This window comes from Hirundo rustica, chromosome 13 (assembly GCF_015227805.2).
Source record: "Hirundo rustica isolate bHirRus1 chromosome 13, bHirRus1.pri.v3, whole genome shotgun sequence".
NCBI classification, from domain to species: domain Eukaryota; kingdom Metazoa; phylum Chordata; class Aves; order Passeriformes; family Hirundinidae; genus Hirundo; species Hirundo rustica.
The window spans coordinates 5,737,406-5,750,331 of NC_053462.1; the positions used below are offsets into that span (position 1 = coordinate 5,737,406).

The 12,926-nt window shown below is 36.8% G+C and overlaps 2 protein-coding genes across 7 annotated transcripts in view; both read left to right on the forward strand.

The window, feature by feature from the left end:
- LRRC49 (leucine rich repeat containing 49) overlaps positions 1–8,095 on the forward strand; it is a 41,497-nt gene extending 33,402 nt beyond the window's left edge. For 5 of the 6 annotated variants that reach the window (XM_040077775.2, XM_040077773.2, XM_040077779.1 and 2 more), the window contains 4 exons: positions 172–357; positions 4,128–4,237; positions 4,887–5,040; positions 7,031–8,095. In XM_040077775.2, coding sequence (XP_039933709.1) covers positions 172–357; positions 4,128–4,237; positions 4,887–5,040; positions 7,031–7,237 — 657 coding nt within the window. In that variant the 3' untranslated portion in view covers positions 7,238–8,095. Of the gene's footprint in view, positions 1–171; positions 358–4,127; positions 4,238–4,886; positions 5,041–6,044; positions 6,200–7,030 lie in introns of all 6 variants that reach the window. The other variant, XM_040077777.2, reaches the window with a different exon arrangement.
- A 116-nt stretch (positions 8,096–8,211) lies between these two features.
- THSD4 (thrombospondin type 1 domain containing 4) overlaps positions 8,212–12,926 on the forward strand; it is a 268,563-nt gene continuing 263,848 nt past the window's right edge. Inside the window, exon 1 of the mRNA XM_040077771.1 lies at positions 8,212–8,320. The gene's annotated coding sequence lies outside the window, so the exon portion shown is untranslated. The remainder of the gene's footprint in view (positions 8,321–12,926) is intronic.

Consider the following 12,926-nt stretch of genomic DNA (forward strand, 5'->3'; position numbering starts at 1 on the left):
CTTGGTTGATACATTGATGAGGTTTGCTACAGAAACCTCAAATGAAATGAGCTCAGCTGCTTCATCAGACACACGACTGTTACAGTTTGCAAGCTCAGTGGCACAGAGTAGGAATCTCTGTGTTCACTCTTTGTTTCCTTATTTAATTTATTGGGGTTTGACTTTTTTTAGCACCTGAAGTTTAAGGAGACAAATCTTGTGGCGCTGCAGCAGTTCAATGCATTGGCTGAGATGCATCGCATGGAGCAGTTGACAGTTGATCCTCAGGGAAATCCAGTTGTCAACTTCACTTTGTGGAAATACTATGTTCTGTTCAGACTGAACCATTTTAATCTACAGAAGATAAATGGAGTGAAGGTAGGATGGTGTTGCTTCTTATAATTGGTCTTACAGGATAAATTAGTGTTGTTTTTAAAAGAGCAGATTAATTCCTAATGGAATGAGCACAACCCTGTCAGTTTTCTTCTCAGTATTAAGAGGGGAAAGATTTAAGTAGACTTCACCATGTAATTTCTTGTGCAATTAATATTATTTAATAAGATTACGTGGAATTATTATTAAAGAACTGCACAATTTTACTTGATTTTAAGAAGCACTTTTTTATTATTTTTGGGAAAATCACAGCGCTGACATTGAATGCTCATGCAGTTTTGTGTTTGACAGGCTCCTTAGTAGTTTACTGTGTATAATTATTTATAATTGCCAGTTTACAAAATACCATAGAAACGTCTTTCCTGCTTTAAGCCTGTCACAGGAAAAGTCTGTCAAATAGATTTTTTTAAAATTTTTTTCTGCTTGCTGTTTACAAAATCTTTAGGGTGGGGTTTTGTTGGGTGTGCATTTATGTTTAAATAAATAGAAAGTTAGGACACTAATATTGCTGTTCTTTGTACTTTGTATTCCCCTTTACGTCAATTGAAAGTAAATTTATTCAAGCGTATAAAACAGCTATTTCATACTTGGGCTTTGATCATAAAGGGGATGAAAATAGTTACAATGCAACACAATGTTTGAATGCACATTCAATTTTAAATGCTAAATAAGTTTAAGAGATGTTATGGAAGTTAATTAGAGCAAGAATAATACACAGCTTTAGCATTTAGATCTGGTATTTTAATTTGGTCATCATCATATGTTTTGGATTAGATATACTTCTTATCTGATCCAGTCAAAGCTGGATGTTGTGGTTTACTTGGTTTTAGTTGTATAAAGCATGTATTAGTTGCTCAGAAGAGTGAGAGTGGGTAAAGAGCTTAAATGAATTAACTAGCAAGGAAAGGATGGATGGAAATAGGACTCACTCCAACAGCACAGTATCTTGAAAAGGAAAAAAAATCGTGATAGTCAGTAATCTCATGAAAAATATAGAATAATTTCAAATTTAGTACTTTGCTGAAAAAAGTGCTCTTCAAATTTGATTTAAAAATATAAAGTTTATTTCATTTTTACTGCATTGTATTTTCAAAATCAACACCAGTGATTCAGATGAAAAGCGAATAGAAGCTAAATCTTGCATGTTTGGTCTTCAAAAGAGAAGGAAAGAAACACAACTGTTTAAGTAGACTTTTTGTTACAATCTCAAGGTCAACAAGCTCAGTCTCTGAGGGAAAACTTTGTATTTAATAGTTCTTGGGGATTAATTTATTAAATGGAGCACATGTAGCACAGCATGATTTTATGTAGGACATATATCAGATGTGAAATATGTATGGCAAGAACATTTTGTCCCCAACAAACTTTTTCAGCCAGACCGCACTACATAAAGATGTGCATGAAGAAAGTTTTTTCTAGTGTCATTAGTCATTTTAAAAGTGTCTTAGCTTAGCAGAAGAGATGAGTTCTGATCTCTGTTTTTCATTACCCTACAGCAGAAGTCACGTTATCAAGCTTTGCAGATGTGCATTACCTATTGGATTAACATGAGTAACAGAAAATTCTATTTCAATATGAAGAACACAAACCCTGAAGTGATTCTCAGACCTTAGATCAGCCTTAGATTACAGTTTCAGATGACAGAAAAGGAAATGTGCATATTCTGCTATTCTGTTTACCGTTTGTGTGCAGTGTTTGTGGAGACTATTGTGTTGTCAGCTCTGAGATACGCAGAGCTGGAAAGTAAAAGCAATATATACTAACTGGATTAACCAAATGAAATGCATCACTCTAGCACTTTTAAACTGTAAAAATCTCTTTTATTTTCTCCCCAGCCTTCCTCCCTCCATTCTAGTTAATATTCCAGGCTAGAAGCTGAATATTGGGCTCCCCCTAACAATGATTCTGCGCCCTTGTCCATTTGTTACATTTACTAACTGTGAAGAAGCAAATCGTCTTTCTTGGGACGCTTCCTGAAGTTTTTCCCAGTGGTAGTAATCTCAGATTGATTCTGATCTGTCGAGTTGAAGTTCCCAAGCCCTCCAGACTGCTGTCCCCCCAGTGGTGTGGAAGAGCGTGTGACAGATGCATCCCTTTCCCTGTGCCTGCTGGCACGGTCGGTGCCTGCTCTGTGCACTTGGCAAGGAGCAGGCATAAAGCCTTACATTTATGTGATACTACCGTTATAATCTTTTTGTGATTAATGGAGCAAACAATGCACTGCACTAAGATAGAGAACATGACTGTGTGAGCTGGGGAGGGTATTCAGCATTGCTGTCTCTCTTGACCTGGTCCTTATGCTTCTCTTAACATAAATAAATACATTAAAATCACTTCTTTCTCCAGCAGGCATTTCTGCCTGCACTGGGCTTTGTTTCCCTAGCTGCCTTCTGTGCTCTTTGTTTTAGACCTTGCTTCTGTTACAGACTGTTCAGCAAGGTCATCTACTCCTAGGCTGCTAAGTAGGACTTACTTAAAATTAAGTGAAAATGAACGATTCCACTGTAAAAATGGAATTGACTTTACATTTCTAATTCCCTGATCTGTGTTTTCACTGCATTTACCCCTGCATTATGCTGTTGCAGTACACTTGAGGCAAGTGTAGATTGTATAATCTGTAAACATTCAGCAAGAATACAACAAAGATCTGTTAATATGGGTCAAAATTCCATTTCACTCACACATTTCAATAGCACAGAATACAACGTTTGTCTGGAAGTGCTTAGTAAATATTTTGAGTATTGAAGTGTATTTAATAATGGGTTGCTTTCCCAAAATATGTCATAGCATGAATGGAAGTTAAATTTCCTCCACGAGTTAAGAAGTCAGTGAGTAAGTTTAATTGTCCAGTGTTATCCAGGTCAGATTTAGTGATCATAAACATTGCTTCTGCACTCAGTACAAAGCCAGGAGTCCCGAAACTGTGCCAACAAACTTTTGGCAGTTGAAGTCAGTTCATGGTCTGGCCATCAGGGTAGGAGAAACACAGGCCATGGTCTCCAGAGGTTACAAGCCAAGACAAACAAAAAATAATAATCACCATCACCAAAGAATGAATCTCTTTCGCTTTCTTTACACTTTTCAATTTTGTATAAAATGAATCCTGAAATTTTTGCAACCACTGAAAGTTAAAGAGACAGCTGGAACTTAATATTGAAACAACAGTATGGTAGACATTTAGAAAAATATAATGAGTGAACACTTATTTTCGGGAGCTGAAAAATGCAGAGAAAAATGTTTCCCTCTAAAGCCTCTATTTTATAAAGCCTTTTCCATGGTGCTGCCAAAATAAGAGAGTCTGTAAGTTATCTTTTCACATGTGCGTGCCCAGAATCTTTCTGTTTCTCCAGCATAACTTAATCAGAAATTTTCCAGTAGACCTTTTGTAAGTGCATGCAGTATGCAGCAGAATGAATATGTCTGGCCTTCAGAAAATGAATGTAAGAAACCTTTATAAAATTCCTCATTTCACGAAGACTATCATGAAGCACAGGTCATCATATATCTACATTAAAATATCCAGAATGACAGGAAATAAAACAAACACCAGTGCCTCATTTGGTTTCTTCTAAAATATATTTAAAGTGCCAGTAAAAGCAAGTCTGTGTTTTGAAGATGTGCCTGCAACGGATCTGTGTGCAGTGTTCTATATAACAATTTTCAGTTAATTCTCAATGTACGTGTGTATGAAATATGAATGTACTCATTTTGAAATGTAATTTTTTCTTTTTTCTTCCCTTCCCACTCTCTCTCAGGTTACTGAAAATGATCTTGTAAAGGCAGAAAGGCTCTTTGGCATCCTGGCATATGTGGCATCTTCGGAGCTGCCTCATTATCGCATGATTTCGTTATTTGGGGAATCCAGGTAAAATACAAGGAATGGAACTGGAATTTGTCCAGAACATGTTGTTTAACTCTTCTGCACACTGTTATGATAAATTCTTTTTAGATAAAAAGATAAAAACTTGACAAATACCATCTTCTAGAAGATAGGTACTCTGCATAATGTGCAGGTGTTACCATCTCCTGGTCCATTCAGAGGTTTTCCCAAAACTTGTATGAAGTCTGCTGAGGAGATGAAAAAGAATGTGCACACAAATGAGCTGCATGTTCAGTTCTTCATTTGTTCTGGGATTCCTGAAGACTTGTGAACCTTCATGATGACAACTGGTTATTTTTAGAGGGTATTTTGTAGTGGGTAATTAACGGGTAACAGATTTAGGAATTATACTGTAAAAAAAAGGTGCCAACCTCCCCCTATTTTTAGTCTTCTATAGACGAGTTCTTAATAAAAGACTTCCTATGTAGGAGGTGCTATGTGATAGGTATCAGTCAGTTGTTTAGAGACAAATTAATGAAGGGACCTCTAGAGTCATACGTATTTTGAATAACTTGAGGATATATACTTCAAAGCTCAAAAATGTATGTTCAAAATGAGAACCCCCCTCACAATAGCTAGAAACATCTGCACTTTAAAGTTTTTGATAATTAGGATTATACATCTCATTTCACAGGAGGAAACAATTCCCCTATCTGCTGGAGGGAAAGGGAAAGAAATCTGGGGTTGGGAGTGAGGAAAGTAGCGATAACAGAAGAAGTGGAGGGGAAAGCACAGCTCGAGCAACGTTGAATTACATGACAAAGGATTTTCATATGGAAAAGCTTGAGGTAAAATATATCATTAAAAAATATTTCCATTTTCTGTTAGGTAACCTTAGGCTACTGCTCATTGGATTTATCTGTACATCGAGTTTCAGTAGTGCTATTGAGAATGGTGGTTTGTAAACATGACTGCTTAACACACTTACATATCTGATCAAACATTTTATCTAACTGAGTTTTTTCTCAGAATACTGGCAAATGCTCAGTTTCTGTCTTTGGTGAAGTGATTCCTGAACAGCGCCACCATCTCAGAAATACATTCTCACCTACAAGCCATATGGAGTGAGCACAGGTTTTTTAGGAAGAGGAATGTATATTGCACATTTTCCTTGAATGAATTAATGAAGAACACCTTCAGACTACATGTAAGATAGTGCAGGCTGTAGTAATAAAAAGCTGCTTCCTAGCTCTTAAGTGAGCTACAGGGAAAAAAAAAAATATATATATATATATAGGCAATGTATTAGGTTTAATTATTAGTAAAATTGCAAGCTGGCTCGTTTCAGACAAGGGCATCAGTCACGCTTGTTTTAGTTTGTGTTTCTGATCTGCTAACTCTTTTGCTTGGGCAGAGGGAGATTGTTCCCAGGGAGAATATGATTTTTTCAGCCACAGTCTCCCTTCTGAGCAATCATCCTGAGTTCTAACTGTAGGCACTCTGCTTCTCACGTTTGTCCCATTGTTTGCTTTTTGATTATGTGGAAATACATAAATCCTCTAGTGCAAGAAATTAAATCAAGTTCAGTAATCACTGAATTCTCTTATTCCATTGTAGTTTTGTTATCTCAGATCCACAGCATAAAAAGGAGACAGTGACTGCATGTGTGGAGAGATTAATTTAAGAAAACATTTTAGTCTCAAAAGCTGTGATAGTAGCTTTTAAATCTTTGCACGGCATGGAGTAAAAGAGCGAAATATTCCTGTTGTCCTTTACCATGGAATCAGCCCTATAAAAAAATAAGCTTAGTATTTGTGCAGTTCATTAAATAAATGCCATTTTCTCTTTGCAGTGCACCAATTCCCACCTTGTCCTTTGCTGTAGCATTGTGCATGTGGCAGCAGGCTCAGGGTGTCACAAAAGTTCATCCTGGCAAAAAGAACTCCTTCCAGCTCCCCAGCAGCAGTAAACTGCAGTAAATGTGACTGAGGAAGTGTATTGCTAAAGGTTACAGTCTTGGATCTTTGATTAATAATTTGGGGTTTTAGCTGAAACTGCTGGAAAGCATTTTCTCACCTTTATTTTTCATTAAAGAAAACTTCTGTTTTGGTGGCCTGACATTTTTAATAACGCCACCATCCAAACTACTTAGATATTTAGCTCCAGTATAACTTATTGATCAAAGTTTAAGGCATTTTATAGAAACTTTGTAGAAGCAGGGACTAACACAGTTCGAGTTACTAAAATGCAGAGCTAGTAGTTGCACGAAGCGCAGTATCTTTTTATTATTTTTAAAGGATCAGCTTACTTCAGTATCTAATGTAATACACATTAGGAACCAGCACTTTTCAGAGTGCCTGTGGAAAAGGATGAGTACTGGCATGTTTCTCTACAACAATGTTCTTGTTAGGGCAGGTAGAGAAACATATACTTTTCAACTGTTGTACTATAAGGGTGAAATTCTGGGAATGGAGAAAAGGAGAAGTAGTTTAGGGCTTAATCATTTCTGTAAATTTTCACTGCTATGCCAGAAAGCAACACAAATTGTAATGCCGTTTACAGATATTTATATAATTACTTGAAATTTAATTTCAGGTAAATTAATGACTTAGTATAGTGTGAATACATTAAGGTTCTGTGGCCACATTCATAAAAGCTGGACATAGACCCTGGGCCATGCAACTTAAAACCAAGGGGAGAAAATACACAATAGCATCTGCCTGTTAATTGCTATGTTCTGTAATTCATTCGATTTTTGAGAGGGTTTTTTCAGATTTGCTCTTGTTTAACCTTTTTTTTCCTTTTTCTTATACATTGTGTGATTTTTCTCTCATGCAGGAAATCAAAGAAAGAAAAACATTTTGCCAGACATACGTTGAGAACTTAGTGAAAGAAGCAGCTGACATCAATATGAAAAATGAGTCGTTGCAGAAGCTCTGGCCTCAGATGTTCATTGAACTTGTCAGGGATGCAGTGATAGAAATCCGCAATAAAAACTCCTACATGAAGCTCTGCCTCCAGCGGATCGCTGAGCAGAAACAGTAGAGTCGGCGTGTTGTCTTGCAGGCTTTTGGTTCACTGTTCTCTCATGTCTTACAAACATAAACTGATAGAATATACAATTATCATCACTAGGGCATACTTCACTTCCTCCCCCACAGGGATGCCTTTAAATCTTAATTAACTCTTAATAGTTTTGAAGTAAAAGTTTACTTTCATACCGCTTTACCAATGCTTCCTTGGCTAACTAAAGTGACACCATAGAAATGACTTGGTGATTGTTTTGCTAAGTTCTCTTTTTTTTTTGCTCCCTTTGATTCTGTAGTGCCACAGCATTGATTTTTAAAGAACAAATTTACAAAGCTTGCCTTATTTTTATTGAACGCTTTTTAATTGTCACTTTTTTGACTGCTGCTGTTTAAAAAACCCAAGAATAGTAGCCAATTTTTTTATGACCAGAAGCTAATAAATTATTTTTACACCCTGAACTCGATGAAGACTTATTATTCTTGTTTAATTTGTCAGATTGTAGAACACTTTTTCACGAGAGTGCTCAGAATATTGACATTTAATCGGCCAAATTCTCAACTGAACAAATCGCCCAAAATTAATTTCAATTGTTTTCCATTAATTTAATTAATAAGGTTGTATGAATTGTTATAGGTAAAATATGCTTCCAAGGTATACTCACTTGAGCTTTATTTTGTTAAAATGTGTTAATATAATTTATTTTGTTTCTTGATTACTAACTTATTCTGAGTTTGCCAAGATCAAATGAGCTAAAATGCATGCATTACATTTGGTAGGGAGACTGATAACTACTATTCAGTTGTAATTCATTTCTGTGACTGTGTGAAAATTTCATATTATCAATAAAAATAAATTCTTCACTTTTACTTTTCACAGATACTGTAGAGAAGTACTGTGTGCAAAGAAAACCCTTCTCCTTAATGCTGCATGAAGAGATGAGGTGCAATTTGCCCCATAATCAACTGAATGGGTAGAAAAAACCCCATTCCATTGTACAGTAACTACCACAATGAACAGCCTGCCAGCTTCTGTCCAGAAATTGAATTTAGGAAGCATTAGCAAGTCCAGCTGATTGCCACGGATAGCATTCAGATGCAGGTAGAAAGTTGTGCCATTTGAATTTATTTTTTAGTTCCATTGTGTCTTAACTAAAACAATCCAAAACCTTTTCATATTTTTTTACTTAATTAAAATTTTTCTTATTTTACTAGGCTCATTTGTAAAAAGGGAACTAAAGAGAACTGCCTGTAAGGGTTTCTATGACTCAAAAGTAAATTTATTTTTAAACTCTATCTGGAAGATATTTTCTGTCAAAGCAGAGATGCAGATACAGTTTAATTAGTTTTTATGCCCAGAAAATCATGGAATCCTGAAAGGTCTGGGTTGGAATAGACTTTAAAAACCATCTAGTTCCAATGCTCTGCCAGGGGCAGGGACATTTTCCACTAGACCAGATTGCCCAAAGCCATGTCCAGCCTTGGCCTCGAACACTTGCGGGGATGGGGCTGCCAAAGCTTCTCTGGGTAACCTGTGCCAGGGCCTCCCCACCATCACAGGAGGAATTTCTTCCATATATGCAATTTAAACCTTCCCTCTTCCATTTAAAGCCATTCCCCCGTGTCCTGTCACCGCATGCCCTTGCTCAAACGCCCTCTCCAGCCCTCCTGGAACCCTCACAGGCACTGGAAGGTGCTTTAAGGTCTCCCATGACTTATCCAGGCTGAACAGACCAAGCTCCCCGAGCTTTGAATGAGTAGCAGGAATGAAGTGGTCACAGATATTTTGGAGAGTACAATCTGCTTGCATTCAGGTCAAGCTGGTGCATCTGTGCTGTCTGAGAGAATCCCATTTCAGAGTGTGACAGGTTAACAGTGGTGTTAACTGTTAAATGCAATTTTCCATTTGGTTCATGTTATACTTGCGGGTAGTTGCTTCTCAGTCTGCGGAATGCAGCGGAGGTTAAGTCACTTAAATTCTAAGGAAATGTTAGAATTCCTGAAGAAACTGCTCCAGCAGTTGATAGAATTTAATAGAAACAACCACATATCTGGGCTTTTTGAACTGTTTCACGGAATTTATAATAAGATTAGTTTATTTGGTGGGATTTTTGTTTCCTTTCCATTGGAAAATAGCACTCTCAAGTTTTAAGGTGCATTTTATTAAAGGAACAAATTAGGGCCCTGCAAAATGTGAGAAAAGGTGAGTTTACATTAGAGAAACAGCCAGTGTAGAAATGATCATGCAATAGGTTTTTGGATCTATCATTTACTTTATATAATTTCTGTGCCAAGGGGGTGGGTGGAGCAATTCCAGCTTCTTCATGGGGACAGAAAGCTCGGCAGCTGTGTGAAAGTGCAGAACTCTCCTGATGATGTAGCTGCAACAGTTGGGCCCCTTTTGAATCAGATTCAGCAGCAGTAAAAGAGTGGAAAGAAATGTTTTAAAAAGGTTGTCTTGGTCTAGAGGAACAGGAAGTCCTCCATGGGAAAATCAAGAGAAAAGCCAGAGTTTCTGATATTGAGGCTTTAGAAGTGTAATCCTGGTTTGAGGCTTTAAGGTAGGCTCTTGAAAGAATGAATCAGAGGGTACTGATGGGGAGTTGTAGAAACATCTTAAAATGCTCTGTATTCCCAGTGGTCTGTGAATGCTGCCAGTTTGGACTTTTTTCACTAATAGCAGCTGTTTCATAACAGGCTTGCTAAATGGCTGAAGTGAGAGTAGGTAGGCAGCTCCTAAAAATGAAGAATAGCTTTAGGTTGGGCTCATATGTTCTTTTCACATAAAACCAGTAGGAAAAGAAAGGAACTTACATTTTCACTAATTCTTTTTAGGAAACAAGTGATGGATTAAAGTGATGTTAGACCTGAGAATACATAGAATTTTCAGCAGAAGGAGGATCTTAAAATTGTTAGTCTGCTATACGTTGTTTTTGTGATTACCCAAATTACCCAAATTATTTCTTAATTCATACAGACTGATGAGATATATTCCTGTAGTTCCTTTTTAGGGAGTTCCAAAGTACCTAGAAATTTGAAGGTCATATAAGCAGCAAATTCTTAGATGTCCTGAAACTTCAGTGCCATGTGTATGAACTTTCTGTGGCCACAAGTGTAAGTTGATGAGTTAAAATAGTGACACTGAAGCTGGGGGGGCCTTTTAATAAAACCTTCCAGTCTGTAAGCAGTTATTTTTTTCTTCTTCAAAAGCCTTTGAAAGCTGCATAAAACCAAATTTTGATGTTGTTCATATTTCACTGATATCCCATCCAAAGTAGACTGTGATCCTCTCATGTAGCTTGACTTCTGCACAAGACATGAACTATTACTGTAAAGTATCTATGTGTTAACTAGAAATCATCTTGAGGGTTAAAATGTTACTGGTTTAAGTATTTTAAGAACTTTTTTGGATTGATTTTTGGATTATTTATGTAATTTACTTATTTCCTGAGACAGACTTCTTCTATGTGCAGACAAAAGCAGATAATGATGTACGGTATTTTTCAGTTTCAGTTTAGCTGTCACACGCACGAAAGCCCCATTATGTCATGCAGAGTCACTGTTTGTTATGCAACTGAAATTTGATCTTCAGTAAGGAGACTGATGAGGAGCTGTATTTCATATATTCCTTTTAATACAGGATCTGAAAAAGTACTAGAGCTGCGTGTTTGCTGCCACAGTGGAGCAGGGAGAACAAGTTCACCTGATGCAAACCAAAAGCTGATGCTGTCTGTTAGGAGAAAGAAAGAGGTACTGGGAAAGGGTTTTAACTGAGCATAGAGATAACGCTGCCACACTGCCTGGGATCAAGAGAAATAGCTGAATCCAGAAACTGCTGAGCACTGCTTTCCTTTATAGAAAAGTGAATTGTCTTGTTCCACTGCTACAAATGTATTTTTATCACTTAAACTACTTAAAATAATGACAATAATAGAAAGGTTAACATGTTGAAATAGATCTGCATGTTAAGTTAGGCTATTGTGGAAACAGCAGTGATTCCACAATCCATATATACATTCTATAGTTGCAGGACAAGTGGATGCTTTTTTTTTAACCAGAGCTATGGGCTGTGAAAGTGACAATGATGCTTCGAGTTTCTACTTTTTATCATAGCAACACATCAGGATGAATTGGGTTTTGTTAGCTGGTTTATTTAAAGAAGCTAAGGCAAATATTTGCTATTTCTTCTTATTAAGTAATGGTCATAAAATATGTGTTTTAGATTGGGAGGTCAAAATCACAATAGCAGCTATTTGGTTTGATTGGGAAAACAGACTCCTTGGATGTTTTTCTGGTTTTCTGCACACCACACAAATTCTGCTACATCTTGAAGCCCAGTTCCAGTGAATTTTTTTTTCTTTTTAAGCTGGAGGTATCAGAGACTGATAAGATACTGGTTATCACTTCATTCTACTGTCTGATAAGGTGTCTTTTACTCCAAAATAAATAAAAACTGATTTATTTTTTGCAATAAGAAAAGGATTTAGTGTGGGCTACACCAACTTAAGACAATCTAACAGAAAGCTGAGAGGTATCTGCTTACACACATCACCTCAGAGCTGGATTTTCTTGAGAATGAGCTAAAAAATTGAATCTAAGGAACTATTTATTCAACTAAAGTATTAACTTCGTTGGCAAGCTTTGCTAAGCTTCTGCTGTTGGGGGAAGAAGGAAAAGCTCATCTGGAGGAACTCTTGTCTCTGCTGTGGTGAAAACAGCATTTCTTTACAGGCTGTGTGTTGAGCCCTATATACCACACTTTTGTATAGATGGAGTGGACAGACACTTCTGCTTATTGTATCAAACATCAGGAAACACTGGTGAAGAACTGAGAAGTCTTAATGAGGGAAAAGTGACTCTTCTCAAATTGTGAGTTGTGTGGTTTTGGTGGGCTTTTTTTCAGTTATGGCTAGATGTGTTACAAGCAGAAACAAATTTGACGGACATAAGTACACTGAGCGTATGAAAAAGTAGAAAACTTTAGAATATTTATATCAAATCCAGCACTAGAAGCATCCAGCATTGCCCAGGAAATGTGCTTGTACAAGGTAAGCCCAGAGTCCTTACTACTGATACACTGGCTTGAGGAGGTCCTTATGGGTGATAGTTTTATCCAGCTTTTTGGAAGATCCAGACTGATGGCTTCCTGATTGCTGTGGGCTTTGGTTGATTGGTACACTATAAAATATTGTAATCAAGACAGCAGGATCAGGTTTCTTGGTGAATAATTCTATTGGTTAATTGCATGACAATGCTTAATCCCATCTTTTATTGCAATCTTCCCAATTAGGTAGATACATGCATACTAAGGAAAATCTTGTGTGTAAACTTCTTATATATTGCATGGCATCTGGTATATCACTACATCCATAACTTGGACATTTTCCACTTTCAAATTATTACTTTCACTTCTGTTTGAGTAATATGGGTATTCCAGAGGTTAAAAGCTGCAATTAGCAATACTCCATTTTACACTTAACAGAATTCAAACTTTCAATGAACACTGAGCAGATCATAAATAAGTTCATTTCTTCTGGAATGCTAGACATGGATAACATAGCCAGCATTAACCTTTTCAGAACAGCAAGAATGATACCTTTCAAGAGTACAGGTAATAATGCAAAGCCTTTCTGTAGGTAGTATTGAACACTTAACACTTCAGCTCAGGAGATATCCTGGGATGATAATGGCTTCCATCTATAAGTATA